The sequence below is a fragment of the Misgurnus anguillicaudatus genome, chromosome 9 (genome assembly GCF_027580225.2).
Source record: "Misgurnus anguillicaudatus chromosome 9, ASM2758022v2, whole genome shotgun sequence".
NCBI classification, from domain to species: Eukaryota; Metazoa; Chordata; class Actinopteri; order Cypriniformes; family Cobitidae; genus Misgurnus; species Misgurnus anguillicaudatus.
Window position 1 is genome coordinate 6,630,906 of NC_073345.2, and position 26,069 is coordinate 6,656,974.

A 26,069-nucleotide genomic window follows, 5' to 3' on the forward strand; every position below is an offset into this window, starting at 1 on the left:
CATGGAGCATTTTTACAACAGTAGCATAATGGACAAGCCACACTTGCATTGGCCGGGAATCGGACCCGGGTCTCCCGCGTGGGAGGCGAGAATTCTACCACTGAACCACCAATGCTTGCATCTAAGGGCTCATCTAGTAGCCCCTAGCTGCCTAACTCACCATACTTGTTTTGCACATGGATTAAGGACAAATCAAGTTTTGAAATATTAAGTTTCATGAAATCACGTCCCACATATCAAATGAAAAAAGCAGAGCAAAGCAGCTGACCACACTGTATCCCATACAACTGCCTCATAGAGCATTTATTATGGAAACGCATAATGGACCAGCCACACTTGCATTGGCCGGGAATCGGACCCGGGTCTCCCGCGTGGCAGGTGAGAATTCTACCACTGAACCACCAATGCTTGCATCTAAGTGCTCATCTAATAGCCCTAGCTGCCTAACTCACCATACTTGTTTTGTAGATGGATTAAGTACAAACCAAGTTTTGAAATGTTAAGTTTCATGAAATCACGTCCCACATATCAAAACGGAATAAATCAGAGCAGCTGACCACACTGCATCCCATATAACTGCCTCGTGGAGCATTCTTACAAGAAACACATAAAAGGACAAACAACACTTGGATTGGCCGGGAATTGGACCCGGGTCTCCAGCGTGGGAGGCGAGAATTCTACCACTGAACCATCAATGCTTGCTTTTAAGAGTTCATCTAAAAGCGTTAGCTGCCTAACTTTCCATACATGCATTGTACATGGATTAAGGACAAATCAAGTTTTGAAATGTTAAGTTTCATGAAATTACGTCCCACATATCAAAACAAAAAAACAGAGCAAAGCAGATGACCACACTGCATCCCATATAACTGCGTCATTGAGCATTTTTACAACAGAAGCATAATGGACATGCCACACTTGCATTGGCCGGGAATCGGACCCGGGTCTCCCGCGTGGGAGGCGAGAATTCTACCACTGAACCAACAATGCTTGCTTTTAAGGGCTCATCTAGTAGCCCTAGCTGCCTAACTCACCATACTTGTTTTGTACATGGATTAAGTGCAAACCAAGTTTTGAAATGTTAAGTTTCATGAAATCACGTCCCACATATCAAAACGGAATAAATCAGAGCAGCTGACCACACTGCATCCCATATAACTGCCTCGTGGAGCATTCTTACAAGAAACACATAACGGACAAACAACACTTGCATTGGCCGGGAATTGGACCCGGGTCAAAATCAAGTTTTGAAATATTAAGTTTCATGAAATCACGTCCCACATATCAAAACGAAAAAATCAGAGCAAAGCAGCTGACCACACTGCATCCCATATAACTGCGTCATGGAGCATTTTTACAATAGTAGCATAATGGACATGCCACACTTGCATTGGCCGGGAATCGGACCCGGGTCTCCCGCGTGGGAGGCTAGAATTCTACCACTGAACCACCAATGCTTGCTTGTAAGAACTCATCTAATAGCCCTAGCTGCCTAACTCACCATACTTGTTTTGTACATGGATTAATTACAAACCAAGTTTTGAAATGTTAAGTTTCATGAAATCACGTCCCACATATCAAAACGGAATAAATCAGAGCAGCTGACCACACTGCATCCCATACAACTGCGTCATGGAGCATTTTTACAACAGAAGCATAATGGACATGCCATACTTGCAATGGCCGGGAATCGGACCCGGGTCTCCCGCGTGGGAGGCGAGAATTCTACCACTGAACCACCAATGCTTGCATCTAAGGGCTCATCTAGTAGCCCCTAGCTGCCTAACTCACCATACTTGTTTTGCACATGGATTAAGGACAAATCAAGTTTTGAAATTTTAAGTTTCATGAAATCACGTCCCACATATCAAATGAAAAAAGCAGAGCAAAGCAGCTGACCACACTGTATCCCATACAACTGCCTCATAGAGCATTTATTATGGAAACGCATAATGGACCAGCCACACTTGCATTGGCCGGGAATCGGACCCGGGTCTCCCGCGTGGCAGGTGAGAATTCTACCACTGAACCACCAATGCTTGCATCTAAGTGCTCATCTAATAGCCCTAGCTGCCTAACTCACCATACTTGTTTTGTAGATGGATTAAGTACAAACCAAGTTTTGAAATGTTAAGTTTCATGAAATCACGTCCCACATATCAAAACGGAATAAATCAGAGCAGCTGACCACACTGCATCCCATATAACTGCCTCGTGGAGCATTCTTACAAGAAACACATAAAAGGACAAACAACACTTGGATTGGCCGGGAATTGGACCCGGGTCTCCAGCGTGGGAGGCGAGAATTCTAACACTGAACCATCAATGCTTGCTTTTAAGAGTTCATCTAAAAGCGTTAGCTGCCTAACTTTCCATACATGCATTGTACATGGATTAAGGACAAATCAAGTTTTGAAATGTTAAGTTTCATGAAATTACGTCCCACATATCAAAACAAAAAAACAGAGCAGCTGACCACACTGCATCCCATATAACTGCGTCATTGAGCATTTTTACAACAGAAGCATGATGGACATGCCACACTTGCATTGGCCGGGAATCAGACCCGGGTCTCCCGCGTGGGAGGCGAGAATTCTACCACTGAACCAACAATGCTTGCTTTTAAGGGCTCATCTAGTAGCCCTAGCTGCCTAACTCACCATACTTGTTTTGTACATGGATTAAGTGCAAACCAAGTTTTGAAATGTTAAGTTTCATGAAATCACGTCCCACATATCAAAACGGAATAAATCAGAGCAGCTGACCACACTGCATCCCATATAACTGCCTCGTGGAGCATTCTTACAAGAAACACATAACGGACAAACAACACTTGCATTGGCCGGGAATTGGACCCGGGTCAAAATCAAGTTTTGAAATATTAAGTTTCATGAAATCACGTCCCACATATCAAAACGAAAAAATCAGAGCAAAGCAGCTGACCACACTGCATCCCATATAACTGCGTCATGGAGCATTTTTACAATAGTAGCATAATGGACATGCCACACTTGCATTGGCCGGGAATCGGACCCGGGTCTCCCGCGTGGGAGGCTAGAATTCTACCACTGAACCACCAATGCTTGCTTATAAGAACTCATCTAATAGCCCTAGCTGCCTAACTCACCATACTTGTTTTGTACATGGATTAATTACAAACCAAGTTTTGAAATGTTAAGTTTCATGAAATCACGTCCCACATATCAAAACGGAATAAATCAGAGCAGCTGACCACACTGCATCCCATACAACTGCGTCATGGAGCATTTTTACAACAGAAGCATAATGGACATGCCATACTTGCAATGGCCGGGAATCGGACCCGGGTCTCCCGCGTGGGAGGCGAGAATTCTAACACTGAACCACCAATGCTTGCATCTAAGGGCTCATCTAGTAGCCGTAGCTGCCTAACTCACCATACTTGTTTTGTACATGGATTAAGTGCAAACCAAGTTTTGAAATGTTAAGTTTCATGAAATCACGTCCCACATATCAAATGAAAAAATAATAGCAAAGCAACACCACACTGTATGCCATACTACTGCCTCATGGAAACACATAATGGACCATCCACACTTGCATTGGCCGGGAATCGGACCCGGGTCTCCCGCGTGGCAGGCGAGAATTCTACCACTGAACCACCAATGCTTGCATCTAAGTGCTCATCTAATAGCCCTAGCTGCCTAACTCACCATACTTGTTTTGTAGATGGATTAAGTACAAACCAAGTTTTGAAATGTTAAGTTTCATGAAATCACGTCCCACATATCAAAATGGAAAAAATCAGAGCAAAGCAGATGACCACACTGCATCCCATATAACTGCGTCATGGAGCAGTTTTACAACAGTAGCATAATGGACATGCCACACTTGCATTGGCCGGGAATCGGACCCGGGTCTCCCGCGTGGCAGGCGAGAATTCTACCACTGAACCACCAATGCTTGCATCTAAGTGCTCATCTAATAGCCCTAGCTGCCTAACTCACCATACCTGTTTTGTAGATGGATTAAGTACAAACCAAGTTTTGAAATGTTAAGTTTCATGAAATCACGTCCCACATATCAAAACGAAAAAATCAGAGCAAAGCAGATGACCACACTGCATCCCATATAACTGTGTCATGGAGCATTTTTACAATAGTAGCATAACTGACAAGCCACACTTGCATTGGCCGGGAATCGGACCCGGGTCTCCCGCGTGGCAGGCGAGAATTCTACCACTGAACCACCAATGCTTGCTTTTAAGAACTCATCTAAAAGCGTTAGCTGCCTAACTTTCCATACATGCATTGTACATGGATTAAGGACAAATCAAGTTTTGAAATGTTTAGTTTCATGAAATCACGTCCCACATATCAAAATCAGAGCAAAGCAGCTGACCACACTGTATCCCATACAACTGCCTCATGGAGCATTTATTATGGAAACAAATAATGGACCAGACACACTTGCATTGGCCGGGAATCGGACCCGGGTCTCCAGCGTGGGAGGCGAGAATTCTACCACTGAACCATCAATGCTTGCTTTTAAGAATTCATCTAAAAGCCCTAGCTGCCTAACTCACCATACTTGTTTTGAACATGGATTAAGGACAAATCAAGTTTTGAAATGTTAAGTTTCATGAAATCACGTCCCACATATCAAATGAAAAAATAAGAGCAAAGCAGCTGACCACACTGCATCCCATACAACTGCCTCGTGGAGCATTCTTACAAGAAACACATAACGGACAAACAACACCTACATTGGCCGGGAATTGGACCCGGGTCTCCCGCATGGGAGGCGAGAATTCTACCACTGAACCACCAATGCTTGCATCTAAGGGCTCATCTAGTAGCCCCTAGCTGCCTAACTCACCATACTTGTTTTGCACATGGATTAAGGACAAATCAAGTTTTGAAATGTTAAGTTTCATGAAATCACGTCCCACATATCAAATGAAAAAAGCAGAGCAAAGCAGCTGACCACACTGTATCCCATACAACTGCCTCATGGAGCATTTATTTTGGAAACGCATAATGGACCAGCCACACTTGCATTGGCTGGGAATCGGACCCGGGTCTCCCGCGTGGCAGGCGAGAATTCTACCACTGAACCACCAATGCTTGCATCTAAGTGCTCATCTAATAGCCCTAGCTGCCTAACTCACCAGACTTGTTTTGTAGATGGATTAAGTACAAACCAAGTTTTGAAATGTTAAGTTTCATGAAATCACGTCCCACATATAAAAACGGAATAAATCAGAGCAGCTGACCACACTGCATCCCATATAACTGCCTCGTGGAGCATTCTTACAAGAAACACATAACGGACAAACAACACTTGCATTGGCCGGGAATTGGACCCGGGTCAAAATCAAGTTTTGAAATATTAAGTTTCATGAAATCACGTCCCACATATCAAAACGAAAAAATCAGAGCAAAGCAGCTGACCACACTGCATCCCATATAACTGCGTCATGGAGCATTTTTACAATAGTAGCATAATGGACATGCCACACTTGCATTGGCCGGAAATCGGACCCGGGTCTCCCGCGTGGCAGGCGAGAATTCTACCACTGAACCACCAATGCTTGCATCTAAGTGCTCATTTAATAGCCCTAGCTGCCTAACTCACCATACCTGTTTTGTAGATGGATTAAGTACAAACCAAGTTTTGAAATGTTAAGTTTCATGAAATCACGTCCCACATATCAAAACGAAAAAATCAGAGCAAAGCAGATGACCACACTGCATCCCATATAACTGTGTCATGGAGCATTTTTACAATAGTAGCATAACGGACAAGCCACACTTGCATTGGCCGGGAATCGGACCCGGGTCTCCTGCGTGGCAGGCGAGAATTCTACCACTGAACCACCAATGCTTGCTTTTAAGAACTCATCTAAAAGCGTTAGCTCCCTAACTTTCCATACATGCATTGTACATGGATTAAGGACAAATCAAGTTTTGAAATGTTAAGTTTCATGAAATCACGTCCCACATATCAAAATCAGAGCAAAGCAGCTGACCAGACTGTATCCCATACAACTGCCTCATGGAGCGTTTATTATTGAAACACATAATGGACAAACCACACTTGCATTGGCCAGGAATTGGACCCGGGTCTCCCGCGTGGGAGGTGAGAATTCTACCACTAAACCACCAATGCTTGCTTGTAAGAACTCATCTAAAAGCCCTAGCTGCCTAACTCACCATACTTGTTTTGTAGATGGATTAAGTACAAACCAAGTTTTGAAATGTTAAGTTTCATGAAATCACGTCCCACATATCAAAACGGAATAAATATGAGCAGCTGACCACACTGCATCCCATATAACTGCCTCGTGGAGCATTCTTACAAGAAACACATAACGGACAAACAACACTTGGATTGGCCGGGAATTGGACCCGGGTCTCCAGCGTGGGAGGAGAGAATTCTACCACTGAACCACCAATGCTTGCTTTTAAGAATTCATCTAAAAGCGTTAGCTGCCTAACTTTCCATACATGCATTGTACATGGATTAAGGACAAATCAAGTTTTGAAATGTTAAGTTTCATGAAATTACGTCCCACATATCAAAACGAAAAAAACAGAGCAAAGCAGATGACCACACTGCATCCCATATAACTGCGTCATGGAGCATTTTTACAACAGAAGCATAATGGACATGCCACACTTGCATTGGCCGGGAATCGGACCCGGGGTCTCCCGCGTGGGAGGCAAGAATTCTACCACTGAACCACCAATGCTTGCATCTAAGGGCTCATCTAGTAGCCCTAGCTGCCTAACTCACCATACTTGTTTTGTACACGGATTAAGTGCAAACCAAGTTTTGAAATGTTAAGTTTCATGAAATCACGTCCCACATATCAAATGAAAAAATAAGAGCAAAGCAGCTGACCACACTGTATGCCATACTACTGCCTCATGGAGCATTTATTATGGAAACACATAATGGACCAGCCACACTTGCATTGGCCGGGAATCGGACCCGGGTCTCGCGGGCGGGCACCGAGAATAATTCAGCTAAACGGCCCTAAACGCTTCCCCATTCATTTCCAATGGTAGTGCTAAACCACTACGGATGCAATATACTTTTGGCCGCTACGCATTTTGGCGCTATTGCGCAGTTCTGTTTGGCGGAAATCTCCAAAAAGTTTTTTCTTGGTGAACTCCAGCAGAGACAGCAGATTGCCATCGATTCTTCATTCATTTCAGGTAAGATATTGTTTTATTTCTTTTACATTCCACAACTATTGGATAAAGATATAGCCATATCGCCAGTTGTTAGATTTTAAATGGTAATGTTATTTATCGCTGCTAATGCGTTTCATTGATGACAGTTCAGACCGGCTTTTAACTGTCAGACAAGTTTGGTCTTATAAAGTGCTAACTAATGAATGAGTATCGATATATTTTTTAATTATCTGTCTGATTTTTATGGTTGTAAGTGATAATACCTCGTCAGCGCCGTACTGACATTATTTTGTGATAGCGATTGGACATCAGTTGGCAAGTGATACGCACTAAATAATAAATCAACATCTTGATTTTATATGTTAATGAGTATAGATTTCACGTCATTACGTTAAATAAAGTTGTCAGTCTGTTTCTGTTAGAATATATTGATATTTTGTCAACGTTAGCATCGCTAGCCCTGTATCAATGGATAAATGCATATATGCCCCATTATCATGGCCTATAGGGTTGTAATAATTATTATTTACTTGTACGTAAATGGTGCCCTACTAGTAACATTATATAATCGATATTCAGCATATATTATACCCCTTCATTATGCCCTATAGTCCTTTAATGAATAAATATGAACGTTTTTTTACTTGTATGTGTATAGTGCCCTAGCTGTAACATTAAATAATTGATATTCAGTATATATCTAACATGTAATATGTGCTGATAACTAAAATAGTTGTTGGCAGGTTATTTATAGGCTTGGGGTACTGTCTATTCAAACAATGAAAAAACATTCAAAACAGTGTTATTTCTTTTCAAAATAGTATATTGTTTTCAAATCACACACTCAAACCATCATATGAATAGACATTTATAGACGTGTGTTTTAGAATTGCAATTAGGGTGTATGGTAGAAATTATGCTTATAGTTCAGCAGAATTGGTTCAGGGGGTTGGTGTATGAGTTACATGTTGTGGTCATTGTGTCTCAAGTACCAGTATTTATGTTTAAACAATTGAGAAAAACTGTAATATCTGAAATGAAAGTATTTTTAAGAATAAAGCTTACAATTCTTTTTCTCTTTTATGGTATAGTTCAAGATGCACAAGAACATTGTTTTCTTCCCTGGGAGAATCCGTGTTGTGTTCCGCAAGGGGCCACGTGGATTTCTCCTCCAGGAGCCGTCTGATGAAGCCAGTCGAATAAAAAATAACCCGACTCTTCAGGTGAAGTCTGCGCCCCTGAAAGAGGAGCTTGTGAGGCAGAACGCTCTTGCTGTGGTGCGGCAGAGAGGAGGAGATGCCTCAGACAGGACGGAGGTGCTGGGAGAGTACATTCTTCAATTTGGAAAGTACCAAGGGAAATCTTTTAGGTGGCTTTTGGAGAATGATATAGGGTACACAATGTATCTAATTCAGAACCTCCAGAAGGAGCAGGCCTCGGGTGTTTTTATGGCTGAGGGGCATAAGAAGGACAGCCTACTTTCACTCTACGATTATGCTCTGAGTTTTCAAGAGATCCAATCTCTCATCACCTATGAAGCCAGTGGAGTGGGTTTCGCAGCAGCCTTGTCCGAAGATGACCAGCTGGTTGGGTTTGGTTCTCGACCCAAGAGCACTTGGAGGGAGGTCTGGGATACCAGAGCCGATGGTTACGCGGCTTTCGTCATGGGGCAGAGTTGCTTCCCAGGAACGCGCATGCATAAGCTGCAGCAGTACCTGCAGAAGAGGCAGCAGTCTGACACTGCTTCCACATCAGCTGAGCATGCCTCAAGGGTCCCAGCAAAACCCCTGAGTAAGTTATTTCAGTCGCATTTATTTGATTGTGGCATAATGGTTTTAATTCACACTAAGCTGGGAAAACTAATTCTTGTCTGTACCACAGTGATGGACGAAGATGAGGACCTCGAGAAGGCAATGCTGAGCATCTCCCCTGCAAAGCTGCAAGTGCAGAGCTGTAAGCTTACTGTCAGTATCTGAATGAATGTTGAAACTGATGATATTTCGTATCTGATGTCTCCTCTGTTTATTTTTCTGTGTCTGTGTGTAACCAGTTGCTGTGCCGGTAGTGGCTGCCACACCAGTAGGATCACCAGGAGCAAAGACAGGTTTTTAAATTAAAACAAAAACTGTTTCAGGGATTTTTTTTACATGATGAATTGTCCTCCAAACCTGAACCTTGTCTTAAACTGTTCCTTTGTTTGACTTCTGGCCACGTTCAGGCCCTGTTCCTCTAAAAATATGGTTGTATGGTTGCGTTCTACTAACTAGTCCTAAGGACTATGAATTGATCCCACCCATGATGAATTGATTCCAACCACGATGATGGCAAGTATACATTTTTGGTTCTCCATGCATGCTGCACTAAAAAAATAGAGCAGCGTTTGGTACTAACACTTGAATGCATGCTTGTTCTTCTAGTCATATTGCTTCTCCTGCTTGAACTAGTGAATAGTGACTAGGTGGGCTTTTTGGTGTAGACATGGTGTAGACATTTTAAATGTATGAAAAGTGTGAGCATATTTTAGTATTAATGTATAATATTAATATTAAGAATTAAAATATATTTTGACATTTTTATTTCATTTAAATATAACAACTGTCATATATAACTGTTGAGGGTAAAATAAAATGTGTAAGCTTACTGACTGTATTGGAAAAATGGCATGTGCATAAGAACACAGTGTAGTATGGCTGTTTGCGTTCCTACTAACACCGACGCTTTCTGCTTGCCTATACATTGTGAACTCTGAAATGACTGAGGACTTTCTCTGTAGTTCCATCTGCGGCGCTGTCCACACCCCTTCCTGATGCGACTGCTGAACTGCAGTCATCACCAGTTGATGGTAAAAACACTGAAGTCATGTCAATCAAACATCATACCAATTTCAGGTAAACCAAAAAAGAGATCATTTGTATATGTGCTTCACTGCAGCACCGGTGAAGAGGAAGACGCCTGTTCCCCTTCCTTCAGAGCTGGCGTTTTTTGCAGAGAAGACATCAGGTCCCCCGGTAGGAGAGAGGCCTGAGTCATGTCCAGGTATGTCACATCAGCATCACCTGTTGTCATAATGCCATCATGCTTAATGCTTGTACAAATGCATAACAGAAAGACTCCTTTTTAGGACCCGCCACAAGCACTGCTCGCACCTCTGCGAGTAAAGCGCTCACTTTTGAGGACCAGGGTGAACGTGGTAAGCATAAACAGCATGTACCTTACCTGCCATGAAGATGTTTTAACTCTGCTTTAATTATTTAATTTATTCACAGCATTTTCACACCATAATTGTCAGTGCAGTAATTACTGTGCAGTGCAGTCTCATTTTCCTAGTTCCCTTAGGTCAGCCACCTATACCTGTTGTGCTCTCTGGGAAAGAGGACACAAGCAGCTGGAGCTGCTCTCATCAGCAGAGGCAGTGGATGAGGACAGAGCTCCAGGATCTCGGGCTGTGGCCTGGGTCTCGTCAAGTGCGTAACGTAGGGAACGCAATTTCTCTGTGGCGCCTTCCTCCACAGGCGGAGCTCATTGATGTGCTGACGGAGCTCCCATCCCCCAACTTCTTCCAGCTCCATCCATTTTTCATTTGGAAGCCCGAGAGTCACATCATGGTCAGGTTGAGGAGCAACTACATCCTGCCATGTCTTCATGGCTGTCCTCATCCACAGGTATGGGTTCCAGTGTTTCCCACACATAGACTAATCTGTGGCGCTGCGCCACATATTCAACACCGGCCGCCACATATTGCGTTTTGTTTTTTATTCATTTATTTTTAACGCTATTTAAAACACGTGGCGTACAGCGTATCCCTGTCTCTCTGTCACACACACACACACACAGCCCCTCCGAGCTCTTTCCCTCATGGTGTGGTATGCACACGCATGTTCTGTAATTGTAACTCTGTGTAACAGCAACAGTGTATCGCGACCTGCAATAAAACTATCACTCGCATTTAAAAAAACGCTTATAACACAACACATTGATGAGAAGAGCAACAGTAGAAAAGGCTCTGTGCTGCATGAGACAAACAAGTTATGTTCATATAGCCAAAATCACCTCATACAATGCTATTCAATTTAAATATACCATACTTTTAGGACTATAAACCACACCGGAGTATAAGCCGCATCATTCAAAAAGCGCCATTAAGACAAAATAACATATATAAGTCAGAGTGGCCTATACGTCGCATTTATTTAGAAAATTATTTCACAAAATCCAAGTGAAGAACAAACATTTAATCTGGAAAGGCAAGTTATTCAACTTAACAATAGCAGACAGAACAGCAGGCTGAATAGATGTCTGTACGTTAAAGTAATATTATCAGTTGTTTAAACGATAAACCATAGCATACAGAACTTACCTGGAAGGTTGAATTGGCTAAATTAACTGAACAAGCCAACTAGCGTTAAGTGCTCATACTCATCATTCCATTCCGCATTACAGAACCCATTGAATTACATAAATACAGAAGCAGCATATAGTGGACTCTCGCGGCTGTAGACGGTAATGTTGTCTCTTGCCTCATAAATGTCAAAATTTATTCATACTGACTTACAAGGCGAACCTGACTGTAAGACGCAGCTCCAGCCAAGTTATGAAAAAAACGTGGCTTATAGTCCGAAAAATACGGTAGGCCTATGCTGATTTTGTCAGACATAGCGTTTATAAATCAGGATTTTAGCAGCAGTAACAGCTGGTTTAAGTAAACATGAGGTGTTATTGTGTCATGTTTAGTTATATTTTATACTTGTTTTATGTATGACAACAGAACGGATATGTTAAAATTGCATTCAGTTGTGTTAAATTGCAATATAACGTGATGGTCAGATCAGAGAGTAGAAAAACTTCTCAAGTGCCAACACTAGACCAAATGCAAACATGATGTGATGACGTCACAAATATGCTAATTAGTGTGTGACATCATCAGCGCCACAGTCTCTCGAAATCCTGTAGGAAACACTGGGTACCTCTGAATGCTTATTTTAGATTATTTACTCTTAAGCACATTGAATTGCAACTTATCTATAGCTAAAAATGTTCCTTTGCCTCACCTTTGCCAGGTGGTCTCTGCTGGTGTGGGCAGGCCTCGGGTGATTGTTGGGACCAGTGGACAATATTACATCATGTCCTCCCGACTCTGCTGCAAGGCCTGCCGCAAGACCTGTGTTTTTATCTGACAGACTGTTTGCTTGAGGAGTTCCGGCGACAAGCGCCAGCCATCACCTCTCTACTCCAGGGCACCTTTGGGCAGGTCTTCAGATCAGACCACACCAGGAAGGTTGCGAGGAAGGTCACGTTGGCATCTGGGGTCATGTCCAGTTATGCCATCATGAATGAAAACTGGATGATTGTTTCCTGGGTGATGGTTCAGTCTGAGACTGAGAGGTCCTTGGAGCCGATGTACCAGGGAATGGCCAAGAGGTACATCGCTGCTGGAGTGGAGAAGGCTGGCTACCACTGGATGGACAGGTGAGAACAGCCATGTTCTCTTTTATCTGCCATTAACACTGCTGATACTTTTCCCTGAAAAACAAAAATGAAACAAAATCACTTTCTTTTTTTAATTGTTTTTTATTTTCTTTATCTTTGTGTCCTCAGGGATTGCTGTGCACCATTCAAGATCCCGGACTGCATCCCTGGTGAGGAATTGCACTGGGACGCCTGGAGGACTACCCCTTCCATCATCACTCAGGCCACCTCCGGACCGCTGGAGAACACCTGTGCCTCACGGTGCTTTTACAACAGCAACATCATTGTAAAGCTGGACTTGTTCCACTGCTTAAGGCGTTTTTCACGTGAGTGCACATCTGAGCATCACCCTCTGTACAGCACTTTCTGCCAGCTCCTCTCTGCTGCATTCTTTGTGGTTGATCAGGACGACTTCAAGAGGCTTGAGGCTGCATATGCTTTCTGTGGGATCCATCCAGCCAATCCCACAAAACAACACACCAGAGAGCATTGCAGGACCAAGATCCCTCAACCCACAGAGCTGCTGGTCAGAGTGGAAAAAGTGCTGAGTCATTTTCATCTCGCCACAGACCCTAACAACGTCCCACTCTTCAAATCCTCCATGCTGAAGACGTGGCGCATACAGAGGGTGCACATTCTCCGCGGCTGCCTCAGTGACCCTGAACTCTCTGCAGGCATTATGTACAGGTACGGCGGGACTCTGCAGCTGAACCATGTACCTGGTGAAGGCGCCAAAGTCCCCATATGGATCCCTGTCAGAGGTACCTCACAGCAGGAGGGGTATCATTTCCACCAGGCCCAGTGGATTACCGGGACCCACGTCTCATCCGAATTATTTCAGGCTCAGGGCATGACAGGGGTGGCACGCTGGAACTTCCAACGGCTAGTGGACCTGAAGCAGCCCGGTGTCCTCCTCCCTGCTGTGTTCGATCCAGCTTTAATGGTTGAGCTGAACTCTGTCTCCAGGAAAGTGACGGGTCAAGAAAAGTACCCTGCACTTCATCTCTCTGACAGAGACACTGGAGAGAGGTTTGGTCTGGAGTACACAGAGCCAGGCTGCCGTCCAGTTCCTCTTGACTGGGATAAGCACAGAACCCAGAAGAGAGAGGTATCACCTGCCTCTGTGCCTCCGACCCCTGTGCACACACCGGCTCCAGCCCCGTCTCCAGCTCCAGACACAGCACCCTCCATCAGCTGGGCTCCACCCTCTGGCATGGTATCCACTGGACCAGAACCCTCTGCTGGCCCGTCAGAGGACGACCAGGAGCCTACAGCATCGATGGGTAGGTTCAAATAATGTTTTGGACAGAGATTTTTTTACAATAATGTCATTGAGGCTGTTTACACTTGGCATTAACATGCGTTTTTATTGATCGGATCACAAGTGAACAACGATAATGCCAGATGTACATGGTGTTCAAAACGTTTTGAGCTTGTCCACTTTCGACCACTTTCAATCACATTCAAAGGTAGTCGAAAACACTTTCGATTGGATTGCTTTTCTAGTATAAACGCACATGTGGTTGAATGTGTTCGAACAGCCACAGGACCTTCTCTCTGCCCATTTATCTAATCTGAAGTATTGAACACAATGTTTTACATTTTTTTCTGACTTCTGGCACGAACACACGGTGAACACACTATTTTTAGCCTTTCATAGATAAAACTAAAGCGGCTGATCTCCGCAGTTTCATTTTGCAAGCGTGTGAAAGTTGTGCGGTCCTATTTCATCAATTGCGCTGAAAATTCAGAGAAAGCTCTAACATATACATGTACAAAACACTGTGCAGCATGTTTACTTACTACACAAGCTGCGGACTCTGACATAATATTAGTTTGCGTCCACATAAACTCATCATTACTCCCACTCGTTTTAAATGCAGCAGAGAGACTCGCCCACCGTCTAGACAGACCACCACCTCACAGTATTCAGGACAGAAGCAGTCGAAAGTGGACAAAAGAGACGGATTTAAATACCAGGTGTAAACGTGATGTGTCTCTCTTGTGCACTTGTGATCCGATTGATGAAAACACCTCTTACTACCAAGTGTAAACAGCCCCATTATGTAACAACATGCTCATGAACTGTTATTAATTTATTGTTTTTCAGATATCTCATATGCCCTGCCCCTGCCACTGAGATCGTCACCGAGAAGTGCCCGCACTGGGACCATTAAGACGGGTGGACGGGTATTTGTGTTGGACCACACACGCTGGACACCTCCCATGAAAGTTGCCATCGACAGCTTGCTACAGAAGCACCATGGTGAGAAGGATATGTTGAAGGTTGTGGACAAGGAATATGCAGACATGGTCCATCGGTCTGCTGCAGATCCTAACAGCCTGCTACACCCCACAACCAGGTTGCACATATCCCGCTATGTGAAGCACCTGGCAAAGCTTCTCAACACCAGTTCGGCTTTGAACACCAGCCAGGAAAGGCTTCTGGAGACACAGCAGCTGTGGCATTCTTTGACAGAGGGCGGTGACACGGCCAGCGTCCCTGTGGTCACCTTGGAGCCTGCCATCTTCAATCCTCCTGCACCTGCTCTGTCCACACCTCTGACACAGGACTCCATTGTGAAAATTGTGGAGGCCATTTTGGAGAAGCAGCAGCCACAGCAGCAGCCACAGCCACCACCAGAGCATAAAAGAAGGCAGACCAAGACCTGTCTTGGCTGTGGACAGCCTAAGTATCGTTATGAGACTGATGGCTCTTCAGTCCACTTTTTCTATCAACAAGGTCCTGTGCGCTATTTCTACTGCTTAAAGAAGGTGCATCAGTGTTATGCTTCTGAGGGACTCTCTAACCCCAAAATGCCCTTTGAAGAATTTGCAGGGACAGAATTCTTTCAGAGGGAGCTGGATGCCACCAAGAAACGGGTGTTGGAGAAGATGGAGAAGAAAAGGAAAAGGCCAGACACCCAGCCAGCACGCCGCCTCTGCCGATTCTGCCACCTGGAGCTTAAACAGGGACCAAACAGTCCACACATTCACACAGGCTTCCCTGGGGTGGCAGGTAAGTACATTTACTGCCCATCTAAAGTGTACTCTCTTTACCGTGATAAGGGCATGTCCAAGGAGAAGAACTGGATGGAGTTTAAGCAGTCTCCTTTCTATGAGGCAGAGAGACAAAGATGGGTGGCAGAGAAAAAGTGATGTGTGTATATATATATATATATGTATATATTTGCCTGTTATATAGTTACCTGACTGTATTGTACATATTTATCTATGTATATATTTGTTTGTGTGTTGTATATTTTACATATTATAATGATAACTGGCACTATGGAAGTAGACTATAATCTTCAATATGGAAATACAATTCTTCTTATTATTATTTGTATTATTACATATCCATTGCATACCTGTCCCTGCACTCTCCATAGCATTCCTGATACAGGTTTTTCTTCTCTTTTCATTTAATTGGTTTATTTAAACAGGTTTTAATTTAGTCATACAATGCTGTTCTTGTATTTTCTATAATATTTTGTTACACTTGTTTTTAATTTAGCAACTGTTTTTCTTAATTGTTGTTCATAACTGTTTATTATCTGCAATTTATAACTTGTTCAAAAATAAAATTGAACCTTTCTTCTGAAATACTACACTTTTCCTTCCTTTTTTCTTAAATTAAAATTCAAGCAGAACATGCTCAGCAGAAGACATTAATGATAATTAAATAATAATTAAGAGAATAATTGGAAAAGTGCTCTTCCTCTGCAATGTTGCACTGTATTATTAGTATAGCAGTATTTTACTGTGCTAAATGAGCAGCATTTCTAGCATCAAAAACAAAGTATATAAATATAAAATTATATTTTATGTTTACAGTTGCAAATTTCTTTATAAAATAATTATTTCCAATGCCTTCCACTCATTTTTTCGTATTTCATTATGTTCCTGGCGGGATTCGAACCCGTGCCTTTAAAGTAAATAATAAAATAATAAAATAGATAATGATATGCACAGGGAAGAACAAAGCTTCAATCTGATTGGCTGGTTTTCCGTTACAGCTATTCGCAACCGGCTCCCGCGTGGGAGGCGAGAATTCTACCACTGAACCACCAATGCTTGCATCTAAGGGCTCATCTAGTAGCCCCTAGCTGCCTAACTCACCATACTTGTTTTGCACATGGATTAAGTGCAAACCAAGTTTTGAAATGTTAAGTTTCATGAAATCACGTCCAACATATCAAATGAAAAAAGCAGAGCAAAGCAGCTGACCACACTGTATCCTATACAACTGCCTCATGGAGCATTTATTATGGAAACGCATAATGGACCAGCCACACTTGCATTGGCCGGGAATCGGACCCGGGTCTCCCGCGTGGCAGGCGAGAATTCTACCACTGAACCACCAATGCTTGCATATGGGCTCATCTAGTAGCCCCTAGCTGCCTAACTCACCATACTTGTTTTGCACATGGATTAAGTGCAAACCAAGTTTTGAAATGTTAAGTTTCATGAAATCACGTCCAACATACCAAATGAAAAAAGCAGAGCAAAGCAGCTGACCACACTGTATCCTATACAACTGCCTCATGGAGCATTTATTATGGAAACGCATAATGGACCAGCCACACTTGCATTGGCCGGGAATCGGACCCGGGTCTCCCGTGTGGCAGGCGAGAATTCTACCACTGAACCACCAATGCTTGCATCTAAGGGCTCATCTAGTAGCCCCTAGCTGCCTAACTCACCATACTTGTTTTGCACATGGATTAAGTGCAAACCAAGTTTTGAAATGTTAAGTTTCATGAAATCACGTCCCACATATCAAAAGATAAAAGCAGAGCAAAGCAGCTGACCACACTGTATCCTATACAACTGCCTCATGGAGCATTTATTATGGAAACGCACAATGGACCAGCCACACTTGCATTGGCCGGGAATCGGACCCGGGTCTCCCGCGTGGCAGGCGAGAATTCTACCACTGAACCACCAATGCTTGCATCTAAGTGCTCATCTAATAGCCCTAGCTGCCTAACTCACCATACTTGTTCTGTACATGGATTAAGGACAAATCAAGTTTTGAAATATTAAGTTTCATGAAATCACGTCCCACATATCAAAACGAAAAATATCAGAGCAAAGCAGCTGACCACACTGCATCCCATATAACTGCCTCGTGGAGCATTCTTACAAGAAACACATAACGGACAAACAACACTTGCATTGGCCGGGAATTGGACCCGGGTCTCCAGCGTGGGAGGCGAGAATTCTACCACTGAACCACCAATACTTGCTTTTAAGGACTCATCTAAAAGTGCTAGCTGCCTAACTTTCCATGCATGCATTGTACATGGATTAAGGACAAATCAAGTTTTGAAATGTTAAGTTTCATGAAATCACATCCCACATATCAAAACGGAAAAAATCAGAGCAAAGCAGCTGACCACACTGAATCCCATATAACTGCGTCATGGAGCATTTATACAATAGTAGCATAATAGACCAGCCACACTTGCATTGGCCGGGAATCGGAGCCGGGTCTCCCGCGTGGGAGGCGAGAATTCTACCACTGAACCACCAATGCTTGCATCTAAGTGCTCATCTAATAGCCCTAGCTGCCTAACTCACCATACTTGTTCTGTACATGGATTAAGTACAAACCAAGTTTTGAAATGTTAAGATTCATGAAATCACGTCCCACATATCAAAATGGAATAAATCAGAGCAGTTGACCACACTGCATCCCATATAACTGCCTCGTGGAACATTCTTACAAGAACCACCAATGCTTGCTTTTAAGAACTCATCTAAAAGCGCTAGCTGCCTAACTTTCCATACATGCATTGTACATGGATTAAGGACAAATCAAGTTTTGAAATATTAAGTTTCATGAAATCACGTTCCACATATCAAAACGGAAAAAATCAGAGCAAAGCAGCTGACCACACTGAATCCCATATAACTGCGTCATGGAGCATTTTTACAATAGTAGCATAATGGAGATGCCACACTTGCATTGGCCGGGAATCGGACCCGGGTCTCCCGCGTGGGAGGCGAGAATTCTACCACTGAACCACCAATGCCTGCATCTAAGGGCTCATCTAGTAGCCCCTAGCTGCCTAACTCACCATACTTGTTTTGCACATGGATTAAGTGCAAACCAAGTTTTGAAATGTTAAGTTTCATGAAATCACGTCCAACATATCAAATGAAAAAAGCAGAGCAAAGCAGCTGACCACACTGTATCCTATACAACTGCCTCATGGAGCATTTATTATGGAAACGCATAATGGACCAGCCACACTTGCATTGGCCGGGAATCGGACCCGGGTCTCCCGCGTGGCAGGCGAGAATTCTACCACTGAACCACCAATGCTTGCATCTAAGGGCTCATCTAGTAGCCCCTAGCTGCCTAACTCACCATACTTGTTTTGCACATGGATTAAGTGCAAACCAAGTTTTGAAATGTTAAGTTTCATGAAATCACGTCCAACATATCAAATGAAAAAAGTAGAACAAAGCATCTGACCACACTGTATCCTATACAACTGCCTCATAGAGCATTTATTATGGAAACGCATAACGGACCAGCCACACTTGCATTGGCCGGGAATCGGACCCGGGTCTCCCGCGTGGCAGGCGAGAATTCTACCACTGAACCACCAATGCTTGCATCTAAGGGCTCATCTAGTAGACCCTAGCTGCCTAACTCACCATACTTGTTTTGCACATGGATTAAGTGCAAACCAAGTTTTGAAATGTTAAGTTTCATGAAATCACGTCCAACATATCAAATGAAAAAAGCAGAGCAAAGCAGCTGACCACACTGTATCCTATACAACTGCCTCATGGAGCATTTATTATGGAAACGCATAATGGACCAGCCACACTTGCATTGGCCGGGAATCGGACCCGGGTCTCCCGCGTGGCAGGCGAGAATTCTACCACTGAACCACCAATGCTTGCATCTAAGGGCTCATCTAGTAGCCCCTAGCTGCCTAACTCACCATACTTGTTTTGCACATGGATTAAATGCAAACCAAGTTTTGAAATGTTAAGTTTCATGAAATCACGTCCAACATATCAAATGAAAAAAGCAGAGCAAAGCAGCTGACCACACTGTATCCTATACAACTGCCTCATGGAGCATTTATTATGGAAACGCATAATGGACCAGCCACACTTGCATTGGCCGGGAATCGGACCCGGGTCTCCCGCGTGGCAGGCGAGAATTCTACCACTGAACCACCAATGCTTGCATCTAAGGGCTCATCTAGTAGCCCCTAGCTGCCTAACTCACCATACTTGTTTTGCACATGGATTAAGTGCAAACCAAGTTTTGAAATGTTAAGTTTCATGAAATCACGTCCAACATATCAAATGAAAAAAGCAGAGCAAAGCAGCTGACCACACTGTATCCTATACAACTGCCTCATGGACCATTTATTATGGAAACACATAATGGACCAGCCACACTTGCATTGGCCGGGAATCGGACCCGGGTCTCCCGCGTGGCAGGCGAGAATTCTACCACTGAACCACCAATGCTTGCATCTAAGTGCTCATCTAATAGCCCTAGCTGCCTAACTCACCATACTTGTTCTGTACATGGATTAAGGACAAATCAAGTTTTGAAATATTAAGTTTCATGAAATCACGTCCCACATATCAAAACGAAAAATATCAGAGCAAAGCAGCTGACCACACTGCATCCCATATAACTGCCTCATGGAGCATTCTTACAAGAAACAAAACGGACAAACAACACTTGCATTGGCCGGGAATTGGACCCGGGTCTCCAGCGTGGGAGGCGAGAATTCTACCACTGAACCACCAATACTTGCTTTTAAGGACTCATCTAAAAGTGCTAGCTGCCTAACTTTCCATACATGCATTGTACATGGATTAAGGACAAATCAAGTTTTGAAATGTTAAGTTTCATGAAATCACGTCAAACATATCAAATGAAAAAAGTAGAGCAAAGCAGCTGACCACACTGTATCCTATACAACTGCCTCATGGAGCATTTATTATGGAAACGCATAACGGACCAGCCACACTTGCATTGGCCGGGAATCGGACCCGGGTCTCCCGCGTGGCAGGCGAGAATTCTACCACTGAACCACCAATGCTTGCATCTAAGGGCTCATCTAGTAGCCCCTAGCTGCCTAACTCACCATACTTGTTTTGCACATGGATTAAGTGCAAACCAAGTTTTGAAATGTTAAGTTTCATGAAATCACGTCCAACATATCAAATGAAAAAAGCAGAGCAAAGCAGCTGACCACACTGTATCCTATACAACTGCCTCATGGAGCATTTATTATGGAAACGCATAATGGACATGCCACACTTGCATTGGCCGGGAATCGGACTCGGGTCTCCCGCGTGGGAGGCGAGAATTCTACCACTGAAACACCAATGCTTGCTTCTAAGGGCTCATCTAGTAGCCCTAGCTGCCTAACTCACCATACTTGTTTTGTACATGGATTAAGTGCAAACCAAGTTTTGAAATGTTGGTTTGAGTTAGGCAGCTAGGGCTATGAGATGAGTTTTTACAAGCAAGCATTGGTGGTTCAGTGGTAGAATTCTCGCCTCCCACATATCAAAACGGAATAAATCAGAGCAGCTGACCACACTGCATCCCATATAACTGCCTCGTGGAGCATTCTTACAAGAAACAAATAACGGACAAACAACACTTGCATTGGCCGGGAATTGGACCCGGGTCAAAATCAAGTTTTGAAATATTAAGTTTCATGAAATCACGTCCCACATATCAAAATGAAAAAATCAGAGCAAAGCATCTGACCACACTGCATCCCATATAACTGCGTCATGGAGCATTTTTACAACAGTAGCATAATGGACCAGCCACACTTGCATTGGCCGGGAATCGGACCCGGGTCTCCCGCGTGGGAGGCGAGAATTCTACCACTGAACCACCAATGCTTGCATCTAAGGGCTCATCTAGTAGCCCCTAGCTGCCTAACTCACCATACTTGTTTTGCACATGGATTAAGGACAAATCAAGTTTTGAAATGTTAAGTTTCATGAAATCACGTCCCACATATCAAATGAAAAAAGCAGAGCAAAGCAGCTGACCACACTGTATCCCATACAACTGCCTCATGGAGCATTTATTATGGAAACACATAATGGACCAGCCACACTTGCATTGGCCGGGAATCAGACCCGGGTCTCCCGCGTGGCAGGCGAGAATTCTACCACTGAACCACCAATGCTTGCGTCTAAGTACTCATATAATAGCCCTAGCTGCCTAACTCACCATACCTGTTTTGTAGATGGATTAAGTACAAACCAAGTTTTGAAATGTTAAGTTTCATGAAATCACGTCCCACATATCAAAACGAAAAAATCAGAGCCAAGCAGATGACCACACTGCATCCCATATAACTGTGTCATGGAGCATTTTTACAATAGTAGCATAACTGACAAGCCACACTTGCATTGGCCGGGAATCGGACCCGGGTCTCCCGCGTGGGAGGCAAGAATTCTACCACTGAACCACCAATGCTTGCATCTAAGTGCTCATCTAATATCCCTAGCTGCCTAACTCACCATACTTGTTTTGTAGATGGATTAAGTACAAACCAAGTTTTGAAATGTTAAGTTTCATGAAATCACGTCCCACATATCAAAACGGAATAAATCAGAGCAGCTGACCACACTGCATCCCATATAACTGCCTCGTGGAGCATTCTTACAAGAAACACATAAAAGGACAAACAACACTTGGATTGGCCGGGAATTGGACCAGGATCTCCAGCGTGGGAGGCGAGAATTCTACCACTGAACCATCAATGCTTGCTTTTAAGAATTCATCTAAAAGCGTTAGCTGCCTAACTTTCCATACATGCATTGTACATGGATTAAGGACAAATCAAGTTTTGAAATGTTAAGTTTCATGAAATTACGTCCCACATATCAAAACGAAAAAACAGAGCAAAGCAGATGACCACACTGCATCCCATATAACTGCGTCATTGAGCATTTTTACAACAGAAGCATAATGGACATGCCACACTTGCATTGGCCGGGAATCGGACCCGGGTCTCCCGCGTGGGAGGCGAGAATTCTACCACTGAACCAGCAATGCTTGCTTCTAAGGGCTCATCTAGTAGCCCTAGCTGCCTAACTCACCATACTTGTTTTGTACATGGATTAAGTGCAAACCAAGTTTTGAAATGTTGGTTTGAGTTAGGCAGCTAGGGCTATTAGATGAGTTCTTACAAGCAAGCATTGGTGGTTCAGTGGTAGAATTCTCGCCTCCCACATATCAAAACGGAATAAATCAGAGCAGCTGACCACACTGCATCCCATATAACTGCCTCGTGGAGCATTCTTACAAGAAACACATAACGGACAAACAACACTTGCATTGGCCGGGAATTGGACCCGGGTCAAAATCAAGTTTTGAAATATTAAGTTTCATGAAATCACGTCCCACATATCAAAATGAAAAAATCAGAGCAAAGCAGCTGACCACACTGCATCCCATATAACTGCGTCATGGAGCATTTTTACAACAGTAGCATAATGGACCAGCCACACTTGCATTGGCCGGGAATCGGACCCGGGTCTCCCGCGTGGGAGGCGAGAATTCTACCACTGAACCACCAATGCTTGCATCTAAGTGCTCATCTAATAGCCCTAGCTGCCTAACTCACCATACTTGTTTTGTACATGGATTAAGTGCAAACCAAGTTTTGAAATGTTAAGTTTCATGAAATCACGTCCCACATATCAAAATCGGAGCAAAGCAGCTGACCACACTGCATCCCATACAACTGCCTCGTGGAGCATTCTTACAAGAAACACATAACGGAGAAACAACACCTACATTGGCCGGGAATTGGACCCGAGTCTCCCGCATGGGAGGCGAGAATTCTACCACTGAACCACCAATGCTTGCATCTAAGGGCTCATCTAGTAGCCCCTAGCTGCCTAACTCACCATACTTGTTTTGCACATGGATTAAGGACAAATCAAGTTTTGAAATGTTAAGTTTCATGAAATCACGTCCCACATATCAAATGAAAAAAGCAGAGCAAAGCAGCTGACCACACTGTATCCCATACAACTGCCTCATGGAGCATTTATTATGGAAACGCATAATGGACCAGCCACACTTGCATTGGCCGGGAATCGGACCCGGGTCTCCCGCGTGGCAGGCGAGAATTCTACCACTGAACCACCAATGCTTGCATCTAAGTGCTCATCTAATAGCCCTAGCTGCCTAACTCACCATACTTGTTTTGTAGATGGATTAAGTACAAACCAAGTTTTGAAATGTTAAGTTTCATGAAATCACGTCCCACATATCAAAACGGAATAAATCAGAGCAGCTGACCACACTGCATCCCATATAACTGCGTCATGGAGCATTTTTACAACAGTAGCATAATGGACATGCCACACTTGCATTGGCCGGGAATCGGACCCGGGTCTCCCGCGTGGCAGGCGAGAATTCTACCACTGAACCACCAATGCTTGCATCTAAGTGCTCATCTAATAGCCCTAGCTGCCTAACTCACCATACTTGTTTTGAACATGGATTAAGTGCAAACCAAGTTTTGAAATGTTAAGTTTCATGAAATCACGTCCCACATATCAAATGAAAAAATAAGAGCAAAGCAGCTGACCACACTGTATGCCATACTACTGCCACATGGAGCATTTATTATGGAAACACATAATGGACCAGCCACACTTGCATTGGCCGGGAATCGGACCCGGGTCTCCCGCGTGGCAGGCGAGAATTCTACCACTGAACCACCAATGCTTGCATCTAGGTGCTCATCTAATAGCCCTAGCTGCCTAACTCACCATACCTGTTTTGTAGATGGATTAAGTACAAACCAAGTTTTGAAATGTTAAGTTTCATGAAATCACGTCCCACATATCAAAACGAAAAAATCAGAGCAAAGCAGATGACCACACTGCATCCCATATAACTGTGTCATGGAGCATTTTTACAATAGTAGCATAACTGACAAGCCACACTTGCATTGGCCGGGAATCGGACCCGGGTCTCCCGCGTGGCAGGCGAGAATTCTACCACTGAACCACCAATGCTTGCTTTTAAGAACTCATCTAAAAGCGTTAGCTGCCTAACTTTCCATACATGCATTGTACATGGATTAAGGACAAATCAAGTTTTGAAATGTTTAGTTTCATGAAATCACGTCCCACATATCAAAATCAGAGCAAAGCAGCTGACCACACTGTATCCCATATAACTGCCTCATGGAGCATTCTTACAAGAAACACATAACGGACAAACAACACTTGGATTGGCCGGGAATTGGACCCGGGTCTCCAGCGTGGGAGGAGAGAATTCTACCACTTAACCACCAATGCTTGCTTTTAAGAATTCATCTAAAAGCGTTAGCTGCCTAACTTTCCATACATGCATTGTACATGGATTAAGGACAAATCAAGTTTTGAAATGTTAAGTTTCATGAAATCACGTCCCACATATCAAAACGAAAAAAACAGAGCAAAGCAGATGACCACACTGCATCCCATATAACTGCGTCATGGAGTATTTTTACAACAGAAGCATAATGGACATGCCACACTTGCATTGGCCGGGAATCGGACCCGGGTCTCCCGCGTGGGAGGAGAGAATTCTACCACTGAACCACCAATGCTTGCATTTAAGGGCTCATCTAGTAGCCCTAGCTGCCTAACTCACCATACTTGTTTTGTACATGGATTAAGTGCAAACCAAGTTTTGAAATGTTAAGTTTCATGAAATCACGTCCCACATATCAAAACGGAATAAATCAGAGCAGCTGACCACACTGCATCCCATATAACTGCTTCGTGGAGCATTCTTACAAGAAACACATAACGGACAAACAACACTTGCATTGGCCGGGAATTGGACCCGGGTCAAAATCAAGTTTTGAAATATTAAGTTTCATGAAATCACGTCCCACATATCAAAACGAAAAAATCAGAGCAAAGCAGCTGACCACACTGCATCCCATATAACTGCGTCATGGAGCATTTTTACAATAGTAGCACAATGGACATGCCACACTTGCATTGGCCGGGAATCGGACCCGGGTCTCCCGCGTGGGAGGCGAGAATTCTACCACTGAACCACCAATGCTTGCTTGTAAGAACTCATCTAATAGCCCTAGCTGCCTAACTCACCATACTTGTTTTGTACATGGATTAATTACAAACCAAGTTTTGAAATGTTAAGTTTCATGAAATCACGTCCCACATATCAAAACGGAATAAATCAGAGCAGCTGACCACACTGCATCCCATACAACTGCGTCATGGAGCATTTTTACAACAGAAGCATAATGGACATGCCACACTTGCATTAGCCGGGAATCGGACCCGGGTCTCCCGCGTGGGAGGCGAGAATTCTAACACTGAACCACCAATGCTTGCATCTAAGGGCTCATCTAGTAGCCCTAG

The 26,069-nt window shown here is 43.6% G+C and overlaps 1 protein-coding gene and 22 non-coding genes across 23 annotated transcripts; 1 reads left to right on the plus strand and 22 right to left on the minus strand.

The window, feature by feature from the left end:
* Positions 1–44: 44 nt before the first annotated feature.
* Positions 45–115, minus strand: trnag-ccc (transfer RNA glycine (anticodon CCC)). Its single transcript has one exon. It is a non-coding gene; the product is annotated as a tRNA-Gly (tRNA).
* An 804-nt stretch (positions 116–919) lies between these two features.
* trnag-ccc (transfer RNA glycine (anticodon CCC)) lies at positions 920–990 on the minus strand. Its single transcript has one exon. It is a non-coding gene; the product is annotated as a tRNA-Gly (tRNA).
* A 396-nt stretch (positions 991–1,386) lies between these two features.
* On the minus strand, positions 1,387–1,457 carry trnag-ccc (transfer RNA glycine (anticodon CCC)). Its single transcript has one exon. It is a non-coding gene; the product is annotated as a tRNA-Gly (tRNA).
* A 218-nt stretch (positions 1,458–1,675) lies between these two features.
* Positions 1,676–1,746, minus strand: trnag-ccc (transfer RNA glycine (anticodon CCC)). Its single transcript has one exon. It is a non-coding gene; the product is annotated as a tRNA-Gly (tRNA).
* Positions 1,747–2,545: 799 nt separating this feature from the next.
* trnag-ccc (transfer RNA glycine (anticodon CCC)) lies at positions 2,546–2,616 on the minus strand. Its single transcript has one exon. It is a non-coding gene; the product is annotated as a tRNA-Gly (tRNA).
* A 396-nt stretch (positions 2,617–3,012) lies between these two features.
* On the minus strand, positions 3,013–3,083 carry trnag-ccc (transfer RNA glycine (anticodon CCC)). Its single transcript has one exon. It is a non-coding gene; the product is annotated as a tRNA-Gly (tRNA).
* A 218-nt stretch (positions 3,084–3,301) lies between these two features.
* On the minus strand, positions 3,302–3,372 carry trnag-ccc (transfer RNA glycine (anticodon CCC)). The gene has a single exon. It is a non-coding gene; the product is annotated as a tRNA-Gly (tRNA).
* Positions 3,373–4,449: 1,077 nt separating this feature from the next.
* trnag-ccc (transfer RNA glycine (anticodon CCC)) lies at positions 4,450–4,520 on the minus strand. Its single transcript has one exon. It is a non-coding gene; the product is annotated as a tRNA-Gly (tRNA).
* A 221-nt stretch (positions 4,521–4,741) lies between these two features.
* Positions 4,742–4,812, minus strand: trnag-ccc (transfer RNA glycine (anticodon CCC)). The gene has a single exon. It is a non-coding gene; the product is annotated as a tRNA-Gly (tRNA).
* A 1,849-nt stretch (positions 4,813–6,661) lies between these two features.
* trnag-ccc (transfer RNA glycine (anticodon CCC)) lies at positions 6,662–6,733 on the minus strand. Its single transcript has one exon. It is a non-coding gene; the product is annotated as a tRNA-Gly (tRNA).
* Positions 6,734–8,278: 1,545 nt separating this feature from the next.
* LOC129424311 (uncharacterized) lies at positions 8,279–16,247 on the plus strand. Its single transcript, XM_073871683.1, has 10 exons — positions 8,279–8,972; positions 9,063–9,134; positions 9,232–9,285; positions 9,955–10,023; positions 10,113–10,217; positions 10,303–10,371; positions 10,509–10,843; positions 12,262–12,647; positions 12,777–13,930; positions 14,758–16,247. Exons 1-10 carry the CDS (start codon positions 8,279–8,281, stop codon positions 15,804–15,806), a joined length of 3,987 nt encoding a protein of 1,328 aa, XP_073727784.1. The 3' UTR covers positions 15,807–16,247.
* Positions 16,248–17,824: 1,577 nt separating this feature from the next.
* Positions 17,825–17,895, minus strand: trnag-ccc (transfer RNA glycine (anticodon CCC)). The gene has a single exon. It is a non-coding gene; the product is annotated as a tRNA-Gly (tRNA).
* Positions 17,896–18,118: 223 nt separating this feature from the next.
* On the minus strand, positions 18,119–18,189 carry trnag-ccc (transfer RNA glycine (anticodon CCC)). The gene has a single exon. It is a non-coding gene; the product is annotated as a tRNA-Gly (tRNA).
* Positions 18,190–18,617: 428 nt separating this feature from the next.
* On the minus strand, positions 18,618–18,688 carry trnag-ccc (transfer RNA glycine (anticodon CCC)). Its single transcript has one exon. It is a non-coding gene; the product is annotated as a tRNA-Gly (tRNA).
* A 1,686-nt stretch (positions 18,689–20,374) lies between these two features.
* On the minus strand, positions 20,375–20,445 carry trnag-ccc (transfer RNA glycine (anticodon CCC)). Its single transcript has one exon. It is a non-coding gene; the product is annotated as a tRNA-Gly (tRNA).
* A 1,041-nt stretch (positions 20,446–21,486) lies between these two features.
* trnag-ccc (transfer RNA glycine (anticodon CCC)) lies at positions 21,487–21,557 on the minus strand. Its single transcript has one exon. It is a non-coding gene; the product is annotated as a tRNA-Gly (tRNA).
* Positions 21,558–22,072: 515 nt separating this feature from the next.
* On the minus strand, positions 22,073–22,143 carry trnag-ccc (transfer RNA glycine (anticodon CCC)). Its single transcript has one exon. It is a non-coding gene; the product is annotated as a tRNA-Gly (tRNA).
* Positions 22,144–22,654: 511 nt separating this feature from the next.
* Positions 22,655–22,725, minus strand: trnag-ccc (transfer RNA glycine (anticodon CCC)). Its single transcript has one exon. It is a non-coding gene; the product is annotated as a tRNA-Gly (tRNA).
* A 456-nt stretch (positions 22,726–23,181) lies between these two features.
* On the minus strand, positions 23,182–23,252 carry trnag-ccc (transfer RNA glycine (anticodon CCC)). The gene has a single exon. It is a non-coding gene; the product is annotated as a tRNA-Gly (tRNA).
* A 214-nt stretch (positions 23,253–23,466) lies between these two features.
* trnag-ccc (transfer RNA glycine (anticodon CCC)) lies at positions 23,467–23,537 on the minus strand. Its single transcript has one exon. It is a non-coding gene; the product is annotated as a tRNA-Gly (tRNA).
* A 1,674-nt stretch (positions 23,538–25,211) lies between these two features.
* Positions 25,212–25,282, minus strand: trnag-ccc (transfer RNA glycine (anticodon CCC)). Its single transcript has one exon. It is a non-coding gene; the product is annotated as a tRNA-Gly (tRNA).
* A 396-nt stretch (positions 25,283–25,678) lies between these two features.
* trnag-ccc (transfer RNA glycine (anticodon CCC)) lies at positions 25,679–25,749 on the minus strand. The gene has a single exon. It is a non-coding gene; the product is annotated as a tRNA-Gly (tRNA).
* A 218-nt stretch (positions 25,750–25,967) lies between these two features.
* On the minus strand, positions 25,968–26,038 carry trnag-ccc (transfer RNA glycine (anticodon CCC)). Its single transcript has one exon. It is a non-coding gene; the product is annotated as a tRNA-Gly (tRNA).
* Between the last annotated feature and the right edge of the window lie 31 nt (positions 26,039–26,069).